The following is a 22,066-nucleotide window of genomic DNA, read 5'->3' as shown; positions in this document are numbered from 1 at the left end:
TTGGGAAAATCCCCTGGAGAAGGGAGGGAAAGGCTACCCATTCCAGTATTCTGGCCTGGAGAATTCCATGGACTTGCAAATAGTCGGACACAACTGAGCGACTTTCACTTCACTTGCCTTGAAAACTTCAGCATGCATCTCCTTAAAATGATCTTTTTCTCTGTAACTGTGATACCATTACATTAATGCCTTAATGTAGTCTAAGATTCTGGCCATAGTCAAATTTCCCCCATTATCCTAAGACAAGTCTCTCATAGCCCGTTCAAACCAGGATCTAATCCTATGCATTCATTGCATCTGATTGAACTCTCCCTAGACAACCCCTTCCTTTTCCTTCTGCCCTGACATGGATAAAGAGACCAGACCAGTTTTCCTGTAGAATGTCTGTTTTATTTTATTTATTCTTAAAATATTTATTTATTTGGCTGCACCAGGTCTTAGTAGTGGGTGCATGGCATCTTCGATCTGCCTTGAGGCATTGGAGATCTTTTTTAGTTGTGGCATGCGGAATATTCAGTTGAAGCACATGAAATCTTTAGTTGCAGCGTGTGAACTCTTAGTTGTGGCATGTGGAATCTAGTGTCCTGACCAGGGATTGAACTCAGGCTCCCTGCATTGGGAATTCGAAGTTTCAGCCACTGGACCACCAGAGACATCCCAGAATGTCTGTTTTAGATTTGAATGTTGGCTTCCTGTGGTGATGTTCCCATGTTCCTCTAACCCTGGTGTTACCTGGGGACTTGTGAGTCTGAAAGATTTCCATAAGTAGGGTCACCAGGACTCTGAGACAGATGAGACAAGAGAAACAGGAAATCAAGGGTGACTGTAGGTCTCTGCTTGAGCACCAGAGGTGATGCTGAGATGGGGAGAAGGAGGAAGATGAACTCAGTTTGCGTATCTTCTCAGTGTATCAAGGACATCCCCGGGCAGTTGGATTGCTCAACCTGGAAATACAGTTGCAAGTTGTTAACCTAATAGAGTGGGTTGACCTTTCCCGGGACAGTCGGGTGAGAGGCAGAGATGAGATAGCAAGCACTCAGGAGACGGGCAGAGGAAGGAAGCAGACCAAGAGGCCACAGCCTGAGGCACCCAGGAGCGGGAGGATGATAAAGACTACCTACGAGATGAGCCAGGCCAGACCGGGACCAAACTTGCCCTTGAGGTTGTGGGAGACCTGAGGGAGGGAGGGAGACCTGAGACCTTGAGGAGGTCTGAGATAGCAGATGGCGAGATGCTAGGTGAACAGACTCCTTTGAGAAGTTGGCTCTGAACAGAAGGAGGGGAGGGCTGGTTCCAGTGTTGTAGCCATGCATTCCAGCAAACAAACTCACTCAGAAAGACAATGCAGATAGTGGAGTTCAGTTTATTACACCGGAGGGCACAAGGCAGAGTCTCTTCTTAGCCAAGGACCCCAACCAGTTTTTGTGAAAACCTTATATACCCTAAGCATATGTGCCCAAACCCACCTCTCCAGACTCCCTGAACCTAGTGTGAACAAAGGAAAAAGAAAGATACAATCCAAGTTAACCTGTGATTCATATGCCTTAAGCCTAGGTAGTTAACAGTGGACAATTATCAATAGGCCTGTGGTCATACCCCAATAAGCATAATAGAATTTATGATTCTATTCGATTTCACAGATAATTAGGGTATTCTTTTAGGGATGGAGAGCCCTGGGGCTCTTCCTTCCGGGGGCCTGGTTTTCCAGTTGGTATGTGGTTTCCATAGATACTGGGCAAACCGCAGAGATTGTGGCTCAAAGTCCACAGTCTGGCCCAAGATGGAATCCTGCTTTCAAGACAGAGCCTGTTCTTTTTCCTCCTTCACCAGGGGCACACTTTTTTTTTTCCAAGGTGGAGAGACCTTGAGTTTGTTGAAATGCCAAAGGGACAGAGGCAGTCAGGTGGATGGGACTGGAGATTTGAGATGAGGCAGCTCCTGAGCAGATGAGAGTCACTTGGGTTCCCAGGGCTCAGCTTGGGGAGGTCAGCTTGGACAGGCGGACCCTGAGCCCCCATCAGGGGAGGGAGAAGGCAAGGTGAGCACAGGTGCAGATTGGCTGAAGGGGGCGGCAGAAGATGACCACCCTGCCACATTGTCCCACCTCCTGAGGTTGGCTCAGGAGGGTCCTTGAGCCATTTCTTTTTAACTAATTAATTGTTTTGGCTGCACTGGGTCTTCATTGCTGTGTGCAGGCTTGCTCTAGTTGTGGTGACTGGGGTCCACTCTCTAATGCCTGTGCTCCGGCTTCTCTTTGCGGTGGCTTCTCTTGCAGGCCACAGTAGTTGTGGCACATGGGCTTAGTTGCCCCGTGGCACATGGAATCTTCCCAGACCAGGGATCGAGCCCATGTCCTCTGCACTGGCAGATGGGTTCTTAACCGCTGGACCACCAGGGAAGTCCGATAGACGACTTCTGATTCCTCCCAGCCCGGCAGCAGGAAACCTCCTGGGTGTCTGCCAGCCTTCCTCAGAGCCCAGGCGATGGTGAGTGGTGAAGGGGCTCCACCCTAGGCCTCACCCGGGAGGAGCAGGCCAACCAGACAGCTTCTCGAGGTCACCAAGAGGCTAGGGGCAGAGTCCAAAACCAAGGGCACTCAATCAAAACCCAAAGCAAAGAAAAGCAGAACTGTAACCCTGCTCTCTTCCCCACAACTGCAAGCGGGTGTGGGAACTAGGGCATCAGCTTGGCTCCTTCACACCAACCAACCCTATGAGAGAGGAGAGAATGACAACCCATTGGATAAAGAGACTGAGGCCCAGAGATCCCAGGGGTCCAGAGATCCCAGGGGTCTCCCAGAGAGAAGCTGAGGCAGAGTCTACACAAGATGCCAGGTTTCTGGACTCCATCTCTGTTCTTTTTTCCTTTTAATTGAATGGAGCTTCTGCCCCAATTCCAGAAGAACCTCACCCCAGGTCATTTACATTTGGAATCTCATCACACTAGATGCTTCTGGTGGGGTGGGGCCAGGCATGGCTACCTGTAGTCTAAGGTTTGAGAACCCCTGCCGGCTGACCCCCAGCCTCCCCACCGCACGTTGGTGAAAGCGTGGCTCTGGCTTAGGGGTGGGTACGGAGTGAGACCTGGACTCTGTCCTGGAGAAGGCGTGCTCAGAGGAGGGGCAGACGCCAGACCTGGGGCGGTTCTGTCCACGGCTAAGTCCCTGGGGGCAAAGATCACCATTCATTTCCTCACCACCACCCACCCATCCCAGCTGGATGGCAGAAAGCAGGCTCTCAGGCCCAGAGTCAGCCCAGGAGGTCCTGTCCCGCCTCCTCCATCCAGCCCCTCTGGCCAGTCCCTGGGCTAAGGCACTGGTCTACAGACATTTCTCTTGCCTCTGGCCCCAGAGACCGGAAGGGATTTTCCGGTTGCACCTGCTCCCGGCCGGACATGTCAGTGAGGGTTTTGGGAAGATGGGTGAGATGCTGCTGACTTCTTCTGGTCCCTCCCCCAGCATGTACCTCTGGAGGCAGGAGGGTGTGGTGAGCGAGGAGGACCCCGGGGAGTCCCGGGGGAGCTGCGGTGGTCACCACCTCCTCTCACTGGGGGAGGGGCAGCCTCCTCTGTAACCCAGACCTGCCGGATCTGTGTGGGGTTGGCTCCATCCCTGGAGTGTGGGGCCAGAGCCCAGGGGGAGAGCCCAGGTTTGGGAGCCAAGCCTCTTACAGAGGAGGGGAGGGGGTGGGGTGCTGGCTGCCTTTCCTGTGGTCCCAGCCTCCTCCCGCCACTCAATCCTGGCCTCTGCCTCCAGGAGACCCTGTCGCTCCTGGTTCCTGCCGCAAGCAGACCCTGCTCCCCAGTTGCACCTGCAGGACAGTACCGAGGGCCTGGGCTCCCACCCCTGTCCTCCTGTCTCCCTTCCCCACCCCAGCTCCTCCCTAGTTGGTCAGTTGCCCTGGAATTTACAGTGGCTCTTCCCATCTGTCTTCCGGCTTGACTGCACCTCTCTAGGTGGCTGTGTGTGTGTGTGTGTGTGTGTACCCTGGCCCTCCGGGTGGAGACAAAGTGACGTGTCATACGTGTAACAAGTGTGAGGACTCCAGGCCTCTCGGAGGGGATGAGTGTGTCCCTGGGCTGCTGGCTTCTAGGTTGGGGCACAGGCGATGGTAGAGAGGCGGTACTGGAACTCTGAGGGCAGAGTAGGGCACAGGCCCCAGACTTGCTCTGGATGGGGTCTCCCCAAGTGTCCCACACCCCGAATCCATGCCAGGCCTGGCTCTGCTTGGGTGTCCCCGTGCTGAGCCCACAGTGGGCGCAGGGGAGGAGAGCCGGGGGATGTGGGCCGGGGAGAAAGGAGAGTCAGGGCTCGGGGCTAGAGGATGACTGATATGGGAGATGAGGGCCCTGGGATCCCGGTGAAAGGGTGAAGGTCAGAGCTTCCTGCTTAGCCACTGCTGGAGCGCCTTCGGGCTGGCGGGTCGGGGGCACTTGGGGCTGAGGAGGAAGCACCTCTGAGGGGGTTAATGAAGACAAGATGGACCCAAGGGCTTGGAGGACAGACCACAGACAGGCTGTGTCCTCTGTGAGCACCCACCTGCTGAGGGGTGAAGAGACAAGAGGCTAGAAGGAAGCTCTCAGGGTTGGATGGGAGAGCTAGTCCATGCCCCCTTTCTCTGGCCCATGGAGAGTGGGGATGGGGCCTGGGCATACTTGTGCATGTGTGTGGGCACGCCCGCGGGGGTGGACATATGCGTCTGGGTGACCAAGGCTGCAGGAGGCAGACCCAGGCGGTCAGGCGGGTAGATGGCGGTGTGGTCAGAACCCCTCCGGTCCTCCACGTGGCTGGAGGGATCCGGACCCAGCTCCCTCTGAGACCACATCTGCCCAAACCCCTTCCTCTTTGAGATATTCCTCCCCGCCCCCCCCCCCCACATGTAAGCTTCCTCTTTTCCGTCACATCCTCCCTGGGCCTTAGGGGAGTCGATGGCCACTCATTGTCCAGTCTCCTGCAGCTCAGGCTCCAGCTGCCCCCTCTGGCAGCCCCCATCTGTGCAGCCCACCCTCCCCCCCGCCCCCCGCAGGCCTAATGCCATCCTCCATGAAGCCTGCCCCATGGCTGTGTCTGGGCCTGGGATTCAGAACTCACTGGTAATCAGAGCGCCGAGTGGGGTGGTCCGTGGTTTCCCTGGACATAAAAATACCCCCGACCGGAGGCACCCCCACCCTGTCTCAGGCAACCTCCGTCTCAGGCAACACTTCCGCAGACCTGACAGGAAATGGGCTGGAGGCTCAGCCTCCCGCCATCTCAAGGCAACTTCTTGTTTCCCTGTTGCCTGTGCCAGTCTTGTGGTTGTACCCCTTAACTCCACCCCCCAGAGCCTTCCCAGGGCTGCATCCCAGCAGCTCAGAGGGAACAGGATGGTGGACATCATCTCCAAACTGACCAAGAGGAAGAGTCGGGAGCTGCGGGGACAGGTAGGGGACCCTGGCACCGGGGGTGAGCTTAGCCTCTGATGGGGATGGCAGAGGGACCTGTGGGGCCCAGGGGCTGCCGGTCGGGCCTCCGTCCTCTGGCTCCGTTAGGAGCTCAGGGAGCAGAGTCAGGAACTGGGAGCCTCACGGAGGTTGGGACTCCTCCCTTCTTTCCTCTTTCCTTCTCCTAGACCCCACCTGTCTCCCCGGGGGTGGCATAGGGATGCTGAGAGGCGGTGATGGCTTGGGGATGGTGGACAGTGGGGAGGTGGGGCAGAGAAAGGGGCAAGCCTGTCACCTGCTTATGGGCAAAGGAAAGACTGGTGATGAGAACGGTTGGCGGGCTGGGGGACCTGGGTAGCTGGGTGTGGTGACAGCCGGGCCCCTCTTGGCTCTGTTCTCGGTTCTGAGGTGGGAGACCACTTCTTCGTTCCCATTCAGTGTCCCCTGTGACTCTCACCTGCCTGCCGTGTGGGCCCCCAGAGCCCCTGGTGCCCCAGGCAGGCCCGGTGGACGGGCTGTGTCTGCATCTGGCCTGTGCCTCCAGGAGTAGGGGGCGGGGAGGCAGCCCCACTCCAGTCTGGCCGAGCTCCCCCCTGGAAGGCCTGAGGGCCTGGAGAGCCTGGTTCCACCTGGCTTCCAAGAGCCAGTCTGCACCTGGCTGTGGCTGCGCCAGGAGAGGAAGGCACCTCTGTTTTATTAGTAGCACTGTGGGGGCTGTACAGAGAGTTCTAGAGTTTGAAGGGGCCTTAGGGCTACTTCAGCCCAGCTCTTTCTGCAGGGCTGCGGCAACCCTAGCAGGGGCTGGGCTCCACTTGCCTACCTCGCAAGAAGGTCCCTCACAACCTGCCCAGGCAGCCTGTGTCTCTGGGGCAGCGCCAATCCTTAGACTGAGCTTCCCTCTAAGGTGCATTGCCCGGCCCCCGTTTGGCCTCAGATTGCAGTGTGGAGCCCTACGGTGTAATTCTGTGTCTTCTCTTCCTGCTGACAGCCCTGTCACAAGGGGATTCTAAATTTCTACCTCCCAGATCTCCTCTGTACCAGCTGGGGGTGTTCCTTGTACAAGATTCCCATCAGCCCGACCAGCCTGGGACTCCCCGTGGACTCAGCCAAGGCCAGCAGCCTGGCCAAGTGCAAATCCCCATGTCTAAGAGCCTGTCTCCTTCACTGGTTCCCTTCCAGCTCCTGTCCCAGGGACGAGCAAGGCCACTGCCGCAGTGGGTCCAGCTGGGGTGGGTAGGAGGTATGTCTAAGTATCCACCTGCCTCCACCTGCTGCCTCCATCCTGTCCTCCCAAGGATTTTCTTAGTTTCTGTACCTGAATGCTCATTTTCAGGAAGTTCTTGCTCAGAGCTAACCCCAGTCTCTCCTGTAGTGTCAGGTGTGTTTGGGTTTCTTTTTTCTTTTTTTTTAATATTTATCTAGCTGTGTCAGGTCCTAGTTGCAGCCTGCAAGATCCTTCGTCGCAGCTCACAGACTCTCTAGTTTCGGCACACAAGTGCTAGGTATGCTTGGTTTTTGCTTGTCGCTAAGTTTGGCATGGAATTGACTTGCATTCCCTGGTGTCTCAGACTGTAAAGAATCTGCCTGTAATGCAGGAGACCTAGGTTCAATCCTTGGGTCGGGAAGATCCCCTGGAGAAGGGAATGGCAACCCACTCCAGTATGCTTGCCTGGGGAATCTCATAGACAGAGGAGCTCGGTGGGCTACAGTCCATGGGATCACAGAGAGTGACTAACACTATCACTTTCACTCAAGCAGTGAGTGTTTTTGGTGGATTGGCTGTGTGCCTCAGGGCATTGGATCATCTGCTGGGGGGTCAACTGTGGTCAGTTACATCATCCTGGGTCTAGATCTCAAGAATCTCCTTCCTTTGAGGGGGCAGAGAAGGTAGACAGATGGATGGACAACGAACAGACCACCAAGGCAGAACGCCACTGGGCCCAACAGAGTGACTAAGCAGAGTGCCAGCTGGTTAGACTTCTCACCGGAGGGAGCATGCTTCCTCCAGGTGAAACTTGTGAGCTGAGCACCAGCAGAGGATCAGGACGGACAGGGAATTGAGACCGGGGGTGGTTCCAGAGGGTGGGAACATCTGGAGCAAAGGCACAGGTTGGGGGTGGGGGAGAACTGGTTTAAGAAGATGCCTTTTATGTCTGGGGGAGGGTCAGCAGGCCAGTGTGGTTGGAATACAGGATGTCACAGGAGAGCTGTTGTGGACAGAGAGAAAAAAGAAGTGGTGTGGAAGGTCCCATTTCAGCCAGACAGGAGTTTGTGGGGCGAGGGAGCAGAGTGGACTGGGAGGAATGCTCAAGTCTTCTTGCCACCTCCAGGCCTGGGACTGGTCACACTGTCTAAACTGGTAACACCCCTTTCTATTTTTGCTTTCTTGTCAGCAGCAGTCATCACTGAGGCGCAGTGCATTTCCTTACCGCTCTGCTGGGTTCCCTGCTCACCCCACCACCAATCACACGCGTGTTGCACTAGTGTAGCGGCCTCACCAGGGCAGATTTGTGTCTGACTGTCCACAGCTGCATTCCCAATGCCCAGACCTGTGCCCGGCACAGAGCAGGCAGATCTTTGCTGGCCAAATGGGTGCTTTTGGAGGCCCAGTGAGAGGTTGCATTGAGCAGGACACACTTCCCCTCTTGAGTAGTTTATAGCTGAGTGAAGGTGTTACAGCAGTGGAGGAACTTCTATGATTTGTTTTTTTTTTAAAGAGATTTATTGTCAAAAAAAAAAAAAATTTGTTGCTGAAAAAAAAAAAAATGAAACAAAACCAAATCCAATTCCTATAATTACACAACCCAGAGATAACCACTGTTAACATTTCAGAGAGTTACTTTTTTTTTTTTTCAGAGAGTTACTTTAAAAATGGAAATTGTGCGAAGTTTACGATTAAAAAAAATTTGTTTTTTTATTTGGCTGCATCGGGTCTTAGTTGCAGCAAGGACACAGAATCTCCATTATGGCATGTGGGTGCACAGGCTTCCCTCTAGTTGGGGCTCATGGGCTTTAAAGCTCGTGAGCACAGTAGTTGTGGCACACAGGCTTAGTTGCTCCTTGGCATGCGGGATCCTAGTTCCCTGAACAGGGTTCAAATCTTTGTTCCCTGCATGAAAAGATGGATTCTTAACCACTGGACCACCAGGGAAGTCCCTGAGTTTACCATTTTGAAATCTGCTTTTCCCTTGTACCATTATGCATTCTTAGAACACAGTATTAATCTCATGCTATCTGCTGTCTGGAGTTTGATAGTGTCATTATTTTTCTTTTTAATGGGTACTAGGCTGGGTGTGCGTGGAGAAGGAAATGGCAACCCACTCCAGTGTTCTTGCCTGGAGGATCCCAGGGCTGGGGGCACCTGGTGGGCTGCCGTCTATGGGGTCGCATAGAGTCAGACACAACTGAAGCGACTTAGCAGCAGCAGCAGCAGCAGGCTGGGTGTGGTGGTCACACAGGAGAAATCTCAGGAAAGATCTTAAACCTGACACCTGAGCTAAGTCCTAAAGGAGGAATGGGAGTCAGCCAAGTGAGAAAGGGGTAGGGGAGAGGTTCAGGGTGTGGATGAGCTGACGTCCGTAGCAGACTCAGCAGAGAGGGTGGGGGCCTCCAGCAACTGGGTGCTGCTGGAGCTTAAAGTTCAAGGCGAGGGCCAGGAGTGGCAGGAAATATGGGGGGGAGACAGTCAGGTGATGGACGGCCTCTGGTGCCCTGGTAAGGGCTTAGACTTTGCCCAGAAGGCAGCAGGGAACCCTGAGGCCGTTAAGCATGACCAGATTTATAGTCTGTGTAACTGGACCCTCCAGAGGGTAAGGGGAGGGGCCTCATCTGAGGGGCGGGGCCTAGCCAGAGTGGGCGGATCTGGCTCTTGACCCCGCCTCTCTCTCCCCCTTCACTTTGCTTTGGTTGGGTGGGGAGAGACGCAAACCCTTTTTTTTTTTTTTTTGCCCTTCTTTCTTCCTTCCCGTCTGGCACTTTCCCTTTCTCTTGTCTGGAATTGATTCTGAGGTCTGCAATCCCTGTGTTGGGGAAGTGTCAGTTCCAAACCCCAAACCAGAGGCGGCAGTGTGGGCTCCAGTTCCGGACCTTTTTTGGAGAAGGAAGAGGGAGGGCTGGGTGTTCTTGGTGGGGGTTGTAGAAGGCAGCAGGGCCCTGCCCCCAAGTGTCCTGAGGCCATTTCGCTGTTCCTGCGCAGTCTGACTCACACCTGTGAGTGTGCAGCTGGGAGAATTTAGCTGTTAGTATTTTACTATTGTTAATAAGTCACTTCAGTCGTGTCCGACTCTGTGCAACCCCATGGACAGCAGCCCACCAGGTTCCTCCACCCCTGGGATTCTCCAGTCAAGAATACTGGAGTGGGTTGCCATTTCCTTCTCCAATTGTTAATAATTAATGTAGCTGCCCCACGCTTCTAGGGCACTTCATATTTTGCAAAGCACTTTCCAGAACAAGTCCTCATTCTCTCTTCACTACGACTTCCAGAGCGAGGGCAGGGCAGACATTTTGCAGTTGGGGGAACCGAGGCCGAGAGGTGCTGAGACTTGCTGAAAGTCGCCCGAGTGGCGAGTGTGCGAGTGGGGACAGTGTGACCGCTGAGCAGGCCCGAAGGTCACGTCTCCTTCCTCCTCGAGCAGGTGGACGAGCCCCCGGAGCCCGTGTACGCGAACGTAGAGAGGCAGCCTCCGGCCACATCGCCCCGCGCTGCCGCCGCCCCTCGCAGTGTGGGAGACTCGGTGTGGGAGACACACACGGACGCGGGCACCGGGCGCCCCTACTACTACAACCCGGAGACGGGCGTGACCACCTGGGAGTCGCCCTTCGAGGCTGCCGAGGGCGCCGCCAGCCCGGCCACGTCCCCGGCCTCGGTGGGCAGCCACGAGAGCCTCGAGACCGAGTGGGGCCAGTACTGGGATGAGGAGAGCCGCAGGGTGTTCTTCTACAACCCGCTGACGGGAGAGACGGCTTGGGAGGACGAGTTCGAGGACCAGCCGGAGGACGAGCAGGAGATGCAGCCGGGCCTGAGCCCCAGCAGCCCCAGGGACCAGAGGGTGAGGGGCGGGGCCTTGTCAGGATGGGCGGGGCTGACTTAGAGGGCCTCTGACCCCGCCTCCTGCCCCCGCACAGTCTGGGGTCCGAGAAGGAGGGGCCTTGGCCGTCGGTGGGTGGGGCTATCACTGAGGGCCTTTGACCCCGCCTCTCTCAACTTGGGGGAACTAGGGTGGGGGGCGTGGCATGGGCCGAAAGGGCGGGGCGCCAGGTGTCACTCCTGGCTCTGAGAATTTCTGGCTCTTCTGCTCCTTGCAGCCCCCCACCCCCGAGACGGACTACCCCGATTTGCTGGCCAGTTACCCAGAGGAAGACTATTCCCCCGTGGGCTCCCTCAGTGAGCCCGGCCCCGCCTCTCCCTCTGTCACACCCCCAGGCTGGTCTCGCCATGTGAGCCCAGATGGGCAGACGGTGTACACCAACAACATCACCGAAGAACAGGTAGGGGCAGCGGGCAGATGGGCGCAGACAGCCGTGGGGTCGCTCCCCTAAACACCCTATGCTGAAGTTCCCGCGCGGGCTCCATGCCAGCCCAAGACTGTGTGTCCCACGCCTGCCCCTCTAAACTCCTTGGGGCTCTGGAGGGAAACTTTTGTTCCCCTGTCCTGTGAGCTAAGCGGCCTGACCATCCCTCTCCCCACAGTGGGTGAGGCTGGAGAACCAACATGGGAAGCCTTACTTCTACAACCCAGATGACGCCTCCGTTCAGTGGGCTCTGCCCCAGGTAACTACCTGGGGAAAGGAGAGTGCCTGGGAGAGAGGTGGGGGCTCAATATGACAGTGTCTTTCTCCTCAGGTCCCAGTCCCCGTCCCTGCCCCTCGAAACATCCACAAATCCAACCAGAACAGTGAGACCCCAGCCCAGGCCACCCCCCCAGAAGAGAAGGTAAGGGAGGGGGCATGTAGGACCTGGCAGGACCCCACAGAAAAATTGGGGTGTTTCTGGAGGATCTACGATTAGGTCTGGAAGCACATCTCCACCATAGGCCCAAGCACTACCCTGGGCTAAAGGAACCTGGGTTCTGGGTTGTCCCAGGCTCAGAGCTGGACAAGGCTGGGAACTAGAAGGATGTCTCTCCTGCTTCTGGGGCTTCTGTGGGAGCAAGCACCCCCCACCACTGGCCAGGTGCCAGCAAAGAGGGTTCAGTGGAGACTCAGGCCCAACCTGTAGGGAGCTGCTGGCTAAGAGGAAGAGTGGCTCCTCCCCTTAACTGCCTCCTCCTTCACCCTCTTTCTCTAAGATCAAGACCCTGGACAAGGCAGGCGTGCTCCATCGCACCAAGATAGTGGACAAAGGAAAGCGGCTCCGGTGAGAGCTCAGCTGCCTCCAGACCCCAGGGTGGGCCTTAATGATGATGTTCACTGAGCACCTCCAGTATGCCAAGCTCTTATTAACCCTTTATGAGGTCCTGGGAGGACCCTGAGGCACAGAGACATGATTTGCCCAACGCCCCTTGACTACCAGGTGTTAGCCCTGGGAGTCCGCCTCTCATGGCTGGGTGCCCCAAGCTGTGTTCTTAAACTCTGTGCCCTGCTCCTGGGGGTGGGGGTGGGGCACCTCAACCCAGGACCAACCCAAGCCCTGCCACCACCGCCGCTACCCAGGAAGAAGCACTGGAGCGCCTCCTGGACAGTGCTGGAGGGCGGAGTCCTGACTTTCTTCAAAGACTCGAAAAACTCAGCTGCCGGTGGCCTGGTAAGGCCCAGACCTCCAGGGCAGGGGCCACCCCATCTGCTCCTGACTCCCGAGGGGCTTTGCTTAATCAGGTTTGCCAAAGGCTAGGTCTGAGACCATGGAATTTGAGGGTCCAGGGGGCAATGAGAGCAGGTCATCCCAGGACAAGCAGGTCCAGCCACATCGGGTGTGGGAACCAGTCCTTGAGGATGGACAGCTCCAGTCTGGTGGGCAGGGAAAGCTGGAAACCGGACGTACCTGCTCGCAGAGATGGGACTGCACTCCTTTTTCCTTTCCTCTCCTAGGTGGGCAGAGAGCAAACAACCGGCCAGCCCCCAGGCTCCATGGTTCTAGGAACTCTTGGGTCCCTTGCCTCCAGAGCCATGACCCCCATTGTGCCTAGAGCCAAGGCAGCCTGGTGGATTGGAGCCAGGATGCTGTGACAGACCAGAGCTGAGGTGTGGGTGTCCTGAAACCATACTCCCTCCAACCCTTTTTCCCTTCTCCACAGAGGCAGCCTTCCAAGTTCTCCACCCCTGAGTTCACGGTGGACCTGAAGGGGGCCTCTCTCGCCTGGGCCCCCAAAGACAAATCCAGCAAGAAGAATGTGCTGGAGGTGAGTGGTGGGGGTGAGGAGAAGGAGAAGGAGCCTACTGATGGCTTGGGGCCCTCACTAAGCAAGCCCTGAGCAGGGGGACCCTGGCAGAGCTGGGGTTGGAATTCTCGGGGCTCAAAACCAAAGCTGCCCCCACCTTGGGGACCTGTCCACAGTGTTTCCAGGCATCAAGATTCTGCTGCTCCCTCTCCAGGAGTGGAGCTCCCTGGAGTCCTTTGTCCCCGAGTAGGGGTCCCTGGGGAATAACACCGTCATGCCTGGAAGGGCAGTCCTCATCCCACTGCTTTGGCCTGAGACAGAAGGAGATGCTGGGTCCCCCCTACTCAGGCTGATAGCCTGGGACACCTCCTCTGGCTGATTAGAGCCCAGCTTCCAATCGGAAGTGAATAAACCAGGGCAGGACAGTGGACACATTTCTCAGGCTCCCCTTCAGGAAGAGAGGCCAGATGGGGCCCAGGCAAGAGCCTCTCAGGCCCCACCCTGCACTGTCCATGTGTTGTCTTGTTTTTAAACTACTCTTATCCTCATCTGGGCTTCTCCACGTGGCACAGTGGTAAAGAATCTGCCTACCAATGCAGGAGACATAAGAAATGTGGATTCGATCCCTGGATTGGGAAGATCCCCTAGAATAGGAAGTGGCAACCCACTCCAGTATTCTTGCCTGGAAAATTCCAGGGACAGAGGAGCCTGGTGGGCTACAGTCCATGGGGTCGCAAAGAGTCAGACATGACAGAAATTAAACAGGCACGCACCCTCACCTCAGTCTCCAAGTGTTTTGAGGCAGCTCACAATGAAAATGCATATAGGTGAGGTGGTAAAAGCTACTGAAAAGCCAGGAGCAGGAAAAACAAGTTAGAGGAAGAGGGCAGTGTGGAGTGGGATTAGGAAACAGGGGACGTACAGATACTACAGTTATTGTTGCTGAAAAAAAGTCAGCTTCTGGTTTCCTGGCAGCCAAAGTGAAACATGGCTCTCATTATTGGGTCAGGGGAGTGAGGAGGAAACCATTGTAGATTTTGAGGGAAATCAAAGCTTTTTCCTAACCCTTGGCTCTAGAAGAAATTTTTAGTGCGCAGCTTTATTCTAGTTTAGTAAGGGACTCTTGGGGTTGCTTCAGGTAACCTTTGCTGAAAGCCAAAAAATGCATGACCTTCCATTTCAGCTCAGAAAAAGCAATTCTGCAAAGAGCTTGAGTGTGTTGTGTAATGATGTTCACCCAGCTTCACTCAGTTTTAGAATCAGAGTATCCACAGAGCAGGGGCTTCCCTGATGGCTCAGTGGCAAAGAATCTGCCTGCCAATGAGGGAGGCATGGGTTCAATCCCTGAGTCAGGAAGATCCCCTGGAGGAGGGCATGGCAACCCACTCCAGTATTCTTGCCTGGAGAATTCCATGGACAGAGGATCCTGGCAGGCTGCAGTCCATGGGGTGTGACATGACTTAAGAACTAAACAACAACAATCCACAGAGCAGAGCTGGAAACCAGTTCTATCTCCTGAGCTCTGATCAGTAGGTCTGGAGCCTTCTCCAGACTCGACCGAGTAGAGTTCTGTGATCGACTAGCTATGTCTGTTGTGAACATCCGATTGAGGAGGGACATCATATTTGAACTGGAGGGCAAGTCTTCAAACAGTGCTCTCTGAATGTCACCTCTCTGACTGGGTTTTTGATGAAAGTTTCAGAGTAGACACTTCTGAGTTGTCTTTTCTGGCAAAGACCAGAAGGCAGATGGTGCTCTTGGAAGCGCCTCAAGCTGACAGGAAGGCTGACAGTCTAGAATGGAAATCCTCGAGTCCCCCGCTTCCCACTGGCTGGCAGTCATCTTCCCTCCACTCAGAGGTGGAAAGAAAGTGAAAGTGAAAGTCATTCAGTTGTGTCTGACTCTTTGTGACCCCATGGGTATACAGTCCATGGAATTCTCTAGGCCAGAATACTGGAGTGGGTAGCCTTTCCCTTCTCCAGGGGCTCTTCCCAACCCAGGTCTCCTGCATTGTGGGAAGATTCTTTACCAGTTGAGCCACAAGGGAAGCCCAAGAATACTGGAGTGAGTAGCCTAACCCTTCTCCAGAGGATCTTCCTGACCCAGGAATTGAACCGGGGTCTCCTGCATTGCAGGCAGATTCTTTATCAACTGAGCTCTCAGGGAATCCTGCCACCTATAGGCAACTTCAGATTTTTCTCAAGCATGTGTGCATGCTAAGTCACTTCAGTCGTGTCCAACTCTTTTCGACCCTATGGACTATAACCTATCAGGCTTCTCTGTCCATGGGATTCTTCAGGCAAGAATACTGGAGTGGGTTCCCATGCCTTCCTCCACGGGATCTTCCCAACCCAGATATAGAACTCTTTCATCTCACCTGCATTAATAGGCAGGTTCTTTACCACTAGTGCCTCCTGGGAAGCCCTTTTACAAGAGACCGCCCTGAATACTGTATCATCAAGGATGGCTAGTCTTCCGAGTTGTCCTAGCATCCCCTGACAATGGCTGGCTTGAGTTCTGCCTGCCTTTGCATTCAACAGAATGAATGTCTTGTACAATATACTGATACATAACTAGACAGATTTGCCTTCTGTATGAAACTCGAATGTGAACTGATTACCGCTTTTGAGACAGCTGCCGAAAAGAATGGCAATTGTTTTAGAAGCATTGTTAGGCCATTCATTCTCTGGAATAACAGATAGGGCCCCTGTCAGTTTAGATTAGAATGAGGTTGTGCTCTCTGCCCACGGAAGGTTCTCTGGTCTTTGCAGGGAGGAGGATGGAGTAGAACATGCAGGTTTGTTTTGTTTTGCCTTTGAAAGCATTTTAAATTCCATTCAAGTCTAAGTTAAATAACTAGACAGCCAAAGCACTGCGCTGAGTCTGGAAGCTATAACCTGTCTGAGACAGTTTTATCTATTTATTTATTTATTCAGCTTTGTCGAGTCTTAGTTACAGCATACAGGTTCTTTGTTGTGTCATATTGGATCTTTCATTGCAGTGCATGGACTCTCTAGTTGGGGTGCATGGGCTTAGTTGCTCTGCTGCATGGGGGAATCTTAGTACCCAGACCAGGGATCCAACTGGTGTCTGCTGCATTCAAGGCAGATTCTTAACTGGACCACCAGGGAAGAAACTCAGACAGTTTTTCCTGACTCTGACAGTCACAGGACCCAAAGGCATGGCTTGTATGAGCTGCCGCAACCAACCATTCCCACCTACCTTGAAGGCTTGGTTCACAGAGCCAGAGGCCGAAGAGAGATCCATCCAAGTTAGCCTTGTTCTTTGTAGACTTTGTTACGGAAACAACAGTCAACTGATAAAGAACCCAGGCTGTTAATATCTGCTTGCAACTCAATAGTATAGAGTAGTGGCTTCGGGGCCTGCCACATGGAGTTCCTTTCATTGATTTTTTGCTGGCTGGTGCTCTGGGTAGGCCTGCCATGGGGAGGCAGGATGGGGTAAGGGAAGGCACACCAGATGGCTAAGCCATGCAGTTCTGTTGCACCCAGATCCTCGCTCCATCAGTCACTGGCTGTGTGTCCACAAGGAAGTTGCTTAAACTCACTGAGCCTGTTTGCTCATCTGTAACACAGAGATGCTGTTACCTACTTCTTTAAGGAGATGGAATACCTTGGCTTGGGGAAAGGCCCTGGCTCTATTAGTCTCTGAGTTCCTGGGGACAGGAATAGATCACCTCTACCCCTGTATCCCCCTTGGGGCTTAGCCCTGGGGCAGGCCCAGGAAACCAGAGATGACTGAGTGACTTGTGTCCCACCAGCTTCGGACCCGAGACGGCTCAGAATACCTGATCCAGCATGACTCGGAGGCCATCATCAGCACCTGGCACAGTGCCATCACCCAGGGCATCCAGGAGATGGTAGGCAGAGCTGGGGCTGCCGGCGCTGGTGGCGAGGGGATGGCCAGCCATTATGCAGGGCAGCTGCCCACTGTGGGTGGGGCCCTCCACTTGGGTACTGGGAGCTCCATGACACTGGTAGGTAAGTAGTCCTCTCTGCAGATGCAGATGGGCTGCTGAAGAAACAGCCTTTCTTAAGTAAGTGAATCCAGCCCCTGGGATTGGCCCTACGGGAGGCCTGTCCAGGTGAACATATCCTAGAGTAGTGACCCATTCCACGCTGAGGCAGGAGAAAAGTAAATACTCTGGTAAACAACCTCAAGCTGGAGAGAAAGGCTGAAACCAGAAGACATCATTTAAAAGGACTGAATTGATGGGTCTACCATTTTTTTAAGTTCAATATATCAATTGCATAAGCAGAGATGGGGCAGGCCCAGTCTTCACCTGGAAACAGCCTGGGGCTTTTTGATCCTTAATTCCCTATTAAGGAAATAGGCAACATTGGATGCCCTGCTTGGCTGAATTAATAATGGTAGGAATCCAGATCCAGAGAGATGATGCTGGTGAGGTGGTTGGCAGTGCTCTGGTCCCAGTTCACACTGCAAACTTGAACTGGGAGCCACGTATTGCGAAATGCTGACCTAGTGGAGTGTGTACAGAGGAGCTAAGGAAAATGATGGTGAAAGGGGACCAGGAACCAGGAGGTGGGTAGGGGTAGTCAGGATGAGAAAAGGTGGGGGAGAACAGGATGCCTGACTCCAACACCTGGAGGGCTCCATGCAGCTAAGGGGTGGGGCGTGAATGGGGTTCCTTGATGGAAGTAAAGCTGAGTTGACCTGGATAAGGGAACAGAGAACTCTCTGCCTAGGGGTCTTCAGTCCAGGCCTGCTGGGAGGGCATTTCAGTCACTCACCCCATCCCAGAAGGATTCCCCACCCCCCCGCCCCCGCCAGTTGGCCCCAAACTCTGCCTCTCTGAGACTGTGTGATTCTAGTCCGCAGACCTGTCTCCCGAGGAGGAAAGTGAGAGCAGCGGCGTGGACTTTGGGTCCAGTGAGCGCCTAGGAAGCTGGCGGGAGGATGAGCCACGGCCTGGTGCAGGTGTGCTTGGGTGGGGGTGAGGCGGGTGGAGGCGGACGGCAGACATCCTTTAGGGGAGCGGCGATCACCCGGCTGGGGCCACCGGGCCGTGCTGCCAGCGACTGACCCAGCCCTCGCGTTCCCTTTGGCTTTGGGCAGCACCGCCCACCCCGGGGCCCGGAGGCCTGGAGAGTGACATCAGCAAGGTCCGGCAGAAGCTCCGCAAGTTCCTGCTGAGGCGGCCCACGCTGCAGTCGCTGCGGGAAAAGGGCTACATCAAAGGTACCCGAGGGACCCGGAGAGCGGGGCGCCGGTGGCCCAGGGGCGAGGCGGCGCTGACGAGCCTCTCCCCCAGACCAGGTGTTCGGCTGTCCTCTGGCCGAGCTGTGTGAGCGCGAGAAGAGCCTAGTGCCGCGTTTCGTGCAGCAGAGCATCCGCGCCGTAGAGGCCCGGGGTATGTAACCGCGTCCGGCCGGGCATTCCCGGAGCCCGAAGGCCTCCTTCCAGAACCCCAGACGGGGACCTCCAGGGAGGGGGTGGGGCGCAGGGTCGAGGGGGAAAGAACGGGAGCTTCTGAGCAGGAATCAGAGCAAGGGCTTTAGCGCCAGCCCACCGAACCCGGGGTCAGCACCTCCCTCCGCTCCAGGGCTGGACATCGACGGTCTGTACCGCATCAGTGGAAATCTGGCCACCATCCAGAAGCTGCGCTATAAGGTGGACCACGGTGAGGCCCGCCCCCTGGCTCTGCCCCAGGCCTGAAGGCGCTTGAAGGGATGAGCTGACCTCTTCTTCCCTTCCCCCTACCCCCCAACCCCCCGCCGCAGATGAACGTCTGGACCTGGAAGACGGGCGCTGGGAGGACGTTCATGTTATCACCGGCGCCCTGAAACTCTTCTTTCGAGAGCTGCCCGAGCCCCTCTTCCCCTTCTCACACTTCCGCCAGTTCCTCGCGGCCATCAGTGAGCGCCTGGGGGAGGTGGGGCGGATGGGGTCCGAGTGGGGCTGGGCTGCCTCACGCACGCTCCTGCGGTGACCAGGCCCCCCTCCCCCAAATACCGAAGTCAGCGCCCTCTGTTTCCCCCCCTCCTCCCTCTGACCCGTCCCTTGCCCAGAGCTGCAGGATCCGGCCAAGCGTTTCCGCTGTGTGCGGGACCTGGTGCGTTCGCTGCCCGCCCCCAATCACGACACGCTGCGGGCGCTCTTTCAGCATCTGTGCCGGTGAGCGCTGGGAGCTGCGCGGGAATGGGCAGGCGGGCCTGAGGGGACCCGACCCCTCTCCCCCCAGCTCTGGGCCCTGATTCCAACCCCATCACCCCCGCTGCAGGGTGATCGAGCACGGAGAACGGAACCGCATGTCCGTGCAGAACGTGGCTATAGTCTTCGGGCCCACGCTGCTGCGGCCCGAGACGGAGGAAGCCAGCATGCCCATGACCATGGTGTTCCAGAACCAGGTGGTAGAGCTCATCCTACAGCAGTGCTCGGACATCTTCCCGCCGCCCTGACCGCGGGCCCCCAGCCCCACCCCCGCTGCTGGACCTGGGAGTGGGGGCGGCGACAGTGGGCCTGCATGGGCAGCTGGAGGCCACGCGGCTGGACTGTTGATCTCTGAGACCTCCGCCTCCCTCCAGACCGTAGGCGGGTGCACCCCCTCGGTTCTGAGGGTATGGTGACCCCTGGTGGGCAGTTCGCAAACTGCGCTTCCCCCGCCTCCGCCGGAGTTGGCCTGTTCGTAGGTTAATTGGGGCCTGTTCTTTACCACAGCGCCACCTACTGGGCACGTCCGAGAATGCAGGGTTGGGGGCGAGTTTTCTGGGACAGCCGCTGATGCCGGGCGGAAATGGCTGAGGGCCTTCCTGGCTTCGTTAGGCCTGCACCTGGTGGAGGCCTTCACGGAGACCCTGCGGGCCCCCGGCCCTGTGCGTGGCACTGTGCCATCATGAAGCAGCAAGCCACAGCTTCCCTGCTGCGGAAACAGGACTGATCCGGGCCTCCAGTGGGCGGCTGAACTTGCCTTTCCCCAGGCTTCTGGGCCGAAGCTCCTGCCGGGCTTAGCCACTGGCTGGCTGTGCACCATTTTCATCCACTTTCCCAGTTGGAGTTCTGGGTCCTCTGCCTTCCCTTGATCCACTTTGTGCTCTGTGCGACGGTTCTTCCTGGTCACTAAATGTGTACCCTGCTCCTGCCACTTGACACACACCATTTCTACTCACAATCCCATTTTACAGATGAGGAAACTGAGGCTTACAGAGGCAAAGTGACTTGTTCGGGGTCTGGTGGGTGATTGGACTCCCCAGCTCAGCCTTCTGTCACACCAGGGCACAACTTCCTGTGAAGCTGACACCAGCCCTCTCAGCTAACCCCACATTCCGCCCCCCCCCCCCCCCACCAGCATGGCCTAATGGGTAAAGCAGTGAAGCTAAGCTGGTGGGTTCTGTCTGAGGAGCTCCTTGAGGGCAAAGAGGGAGTCTGCCCCAGCCGTTCTTCTCTGGGCGGGGGCATGATGGCACTGGCAGGAGCTATCCTAGCCCGCTCAGTGCCGTCCCTGACAGATGTGCCTCCCTGGTGCCCAGCTTGTGGTGAAGAACTGGGAGAGAGATCTGCAGGGTAGGGGGAAGGCAGGCACGACCTCAGGAAAGGAAGTGTGAACCCGACCTTGGCGTCATCAGCCCCGCTTCCCTTCTTAAACACAAACCACCTCAGGTTATGGGTCTCAGCCTCCTTCCCCCGCTCACCCGTTGATGCGTTCAAACAACAGAAGCTAGTATTTATTGACATTTGTACCATGCCAAGCATTCTACTTGGATTACCTCCCTTGTTTCTCACAGCCAATATTTATTATCTGCTCTTCTGTGCCAGGCACTGTGCTGTGGGGCAGGGGTACCGCCCTCTGCCTCCCTGGTGGAGCTTCTGGCCTGGTGGGCGGGACTGAGCCAAGCCCACCCCTACTGCCAGCAGGCCTGGGGCAAGAGTACAAATGAGGCTTCATATCATACGTCAACATGCTGTAAAGTTATAAGTCAGGCTAAATCAATAAAATGTGTTCTATTCTCCTACTTTGTTATTGTTATTTAATTACTTATTTTGTCCATGCTGCATCTTCACTGCTCTGCCCCGGCTCTCTAGTTGTAGAGAGCGGGGCCTGCTCTCTAGGTGCGGTGCGCAGGCTTCTCATTGCAGTGTCTGCTCTTGTGGCCAAGCACAGGCTCTACAGCATGCAGACTCAGTAGTTGTGGCGCCCAAGCTTAGTTGCCCTATGGCATCTTCCCAGACCAGGGATCGAACCCACGTCCCCTGCATTGGCAGGTGGTTTCTTAACCACTGGACCGCCAGGGACGTCGTAATTCTCCTACTCTGACAAATAGACTTTTACAATGACCTGGAAAGCCAGGTTCTAACGTTAACTTCTTTGGCTCTGCTCTCAACCCAGCCCCACCCCTAATCTTCCCACCCTCCGGGCACCCTGGCCCAAGGAGAGGGACACACATGTGGATATTCCAACCACGAGTGCAAACTGCTGTTCCCTGGTCACCCCACATGGTCCACTCTCTGAGGGAAGGGACGTGGGGTCCCACATGTCAGGAGCATGGTCTAAAGGGATGGGCCTAGGCTCTAAGGGGACCCCACAGATTCCTCATCCTGGGTGGAGAGGTACAGAGAATGTCCAGAATTGTTCAGTTGCCAAGTCGTGTCCGACTCTGCAACCCCATGGACTGCAGCACGCCAGTCTTCCCTGTCCCTCACCATCTCCCAGAATTTGCCCAAGTTCATGTCCATTAATCCATGATGCCATCCAACCATCTCATCTTCTCTTGCCCCTCTCTCCTCCTACCCTCAGTCCTTCCCAGCATCAGTATCTTTTCCAGCGAGTTGGCTATTTGCATCAGGTAACCAAAGTGTTGGAATGTCAGCTTCAGCATCAGTCCTTCCAGTGAGTATTCAGGGTTGATTTCCTTTAAGATTGGCTGGTTGATCTCCTTGCTGTCCAAGGAACTTTCAGGAGTCTTCTCCAGTACCACAGTAGAACCATCTAAAGTGAGACCCATGTCAGGGCAGGGACCCCCTCTCACAGGTCTAAGGGCAGAACTAGATGGATATTAGGCACCGAACTCCTTGGCTAAGCATGTTTGTATGGGAGCTGGGCGCTCTGAAGGCGTGTCACTGGGGTGTGACCATCCCCCAGAGGCCCAAGATGCCTCTAAGGAGTCACATCTGAGCCAAGCACTAGAGAACAAAGAGAAGTCAACAGGCTGAGGAAGTCAGGGAAGGGGTGTCTAGTCAGAGGGAACAGCATGAGCAAAGCCTCTGAAGCAGGGAGGCTTGTGGGGAGAACAAAATCTGAGGGAAGACTATGGTGACCGGAGCCCACAAAGCCAGGGGCATGGGTGGAAGGTGAG

At 55.7% G+C, this 22,066-nt stretch overlaps 1 protein-coding gene and 1 long non-coding RNA gene across 9 annotated transcripts in view; one reads left to right on the top strand and one right to left on the bottom strand.

The window, feature by feature from the left end:
- ARHGAP27 (Rho GTPase activating protein 27) overlaps positions 1-20,725 on the top strand; it is a 37,388-nt gene extending 16,663 nt beyond the window's left edge. For 2 of the 7 annotated variants that reach the window (XM_061144266.1, XM_061144272.1), the window contains 15 exons: positions 10,053-10,466; positions 10,723-10,905; positions 11,108-11,188; positions 11,261-11,350; positions 11,706-11,773; positions 12,070-12,160; positions 12,651-12,755; positions 16,516-16,614; positions 17,588-17,693; positions 17,832-17,954; positions 18,028-18,126; positions 18,319-18,396; positions 18,497-18,631; positions 18,785-18,890; positions 18,997-20,725. In XM_061144266.1, coding sequence (XP_061000249.1) covers positions 10,053-10,466; positions 10,723-10,905; positions 11,108-11,188; positions 11,261-11,350; positions 11,706-11,773; positions 12,070-12,160; positions 12,651-12,755; positions 16,516-16,614; positions 17,588-17,693; positions 17,832-17,954; positions 18,028-18,126; positions 18,319-18,396; positions 18,497-18,631; positions 18,785-18,890; positions 18,997-19,174 — 1,956 coding nt within the window. In that variant the 3' untranslated portion in view covers positions 19,175-20,725. Of the gene's footprint in view, positions 1-5,075; positions 5,419-10,049; positions 10,467-10,722; positions 10,906-11,107; positions 11,189-11,260; positions 11,351-11,705; positions 11,774-12,069; positions 12,161-12,650; positions 12,756-16,515; positions 16,615-17,587; positions 17,694-17,831; positions 17,955-18,027; positions 18,127-18,318; positions 18,397-18,496; positions 18,632-18,784; positions 18,891-18,996 lie in introns of those variants that run through there. The other 5 variants (XM_061144265.1, XM_061144271.1, XM_061144269.1 and 2 more) reach the window with 4 other exon arrangements.
- Positions 1,348-5,182, bottom strand: LOC133057594 (uncharacterized). Of its 2 annotated transcripts, none has more exons than XR_009693051.1 (2): positions 5,090-5,182; positions 1,348-2,567 (listed from the first exon to the last, which is right to left on the bottom strand). It is a non-coding gene; the product is annotated as an uncharacterized LOC133057594 (long non-coding RNA). The 2 variants fall into 2 exon arrangements; XR_009693050.1 differs by having other exon boundaries at positions 1,348-2,710; positions 5,090-5,171.
- Positions 20,726-22,066: the final 1,341 nt, after the last annotated feature.

Source organism: Dama dama, chromosome 5 (genome assembly GCF_033118175.1).
Source record: "Dama dama isolate Ldn47 chromosome 5, ASM3311817v1, whole genome shotgun sequence".
NCBI lineage: Eukaryota > Metazoa > Chordata > Mammalia > Artiodactyla > Cervidae > Dama > Dama dama.
This window is presented reverse-complemented; position numbering and strand designations above follow the sequence as displayed.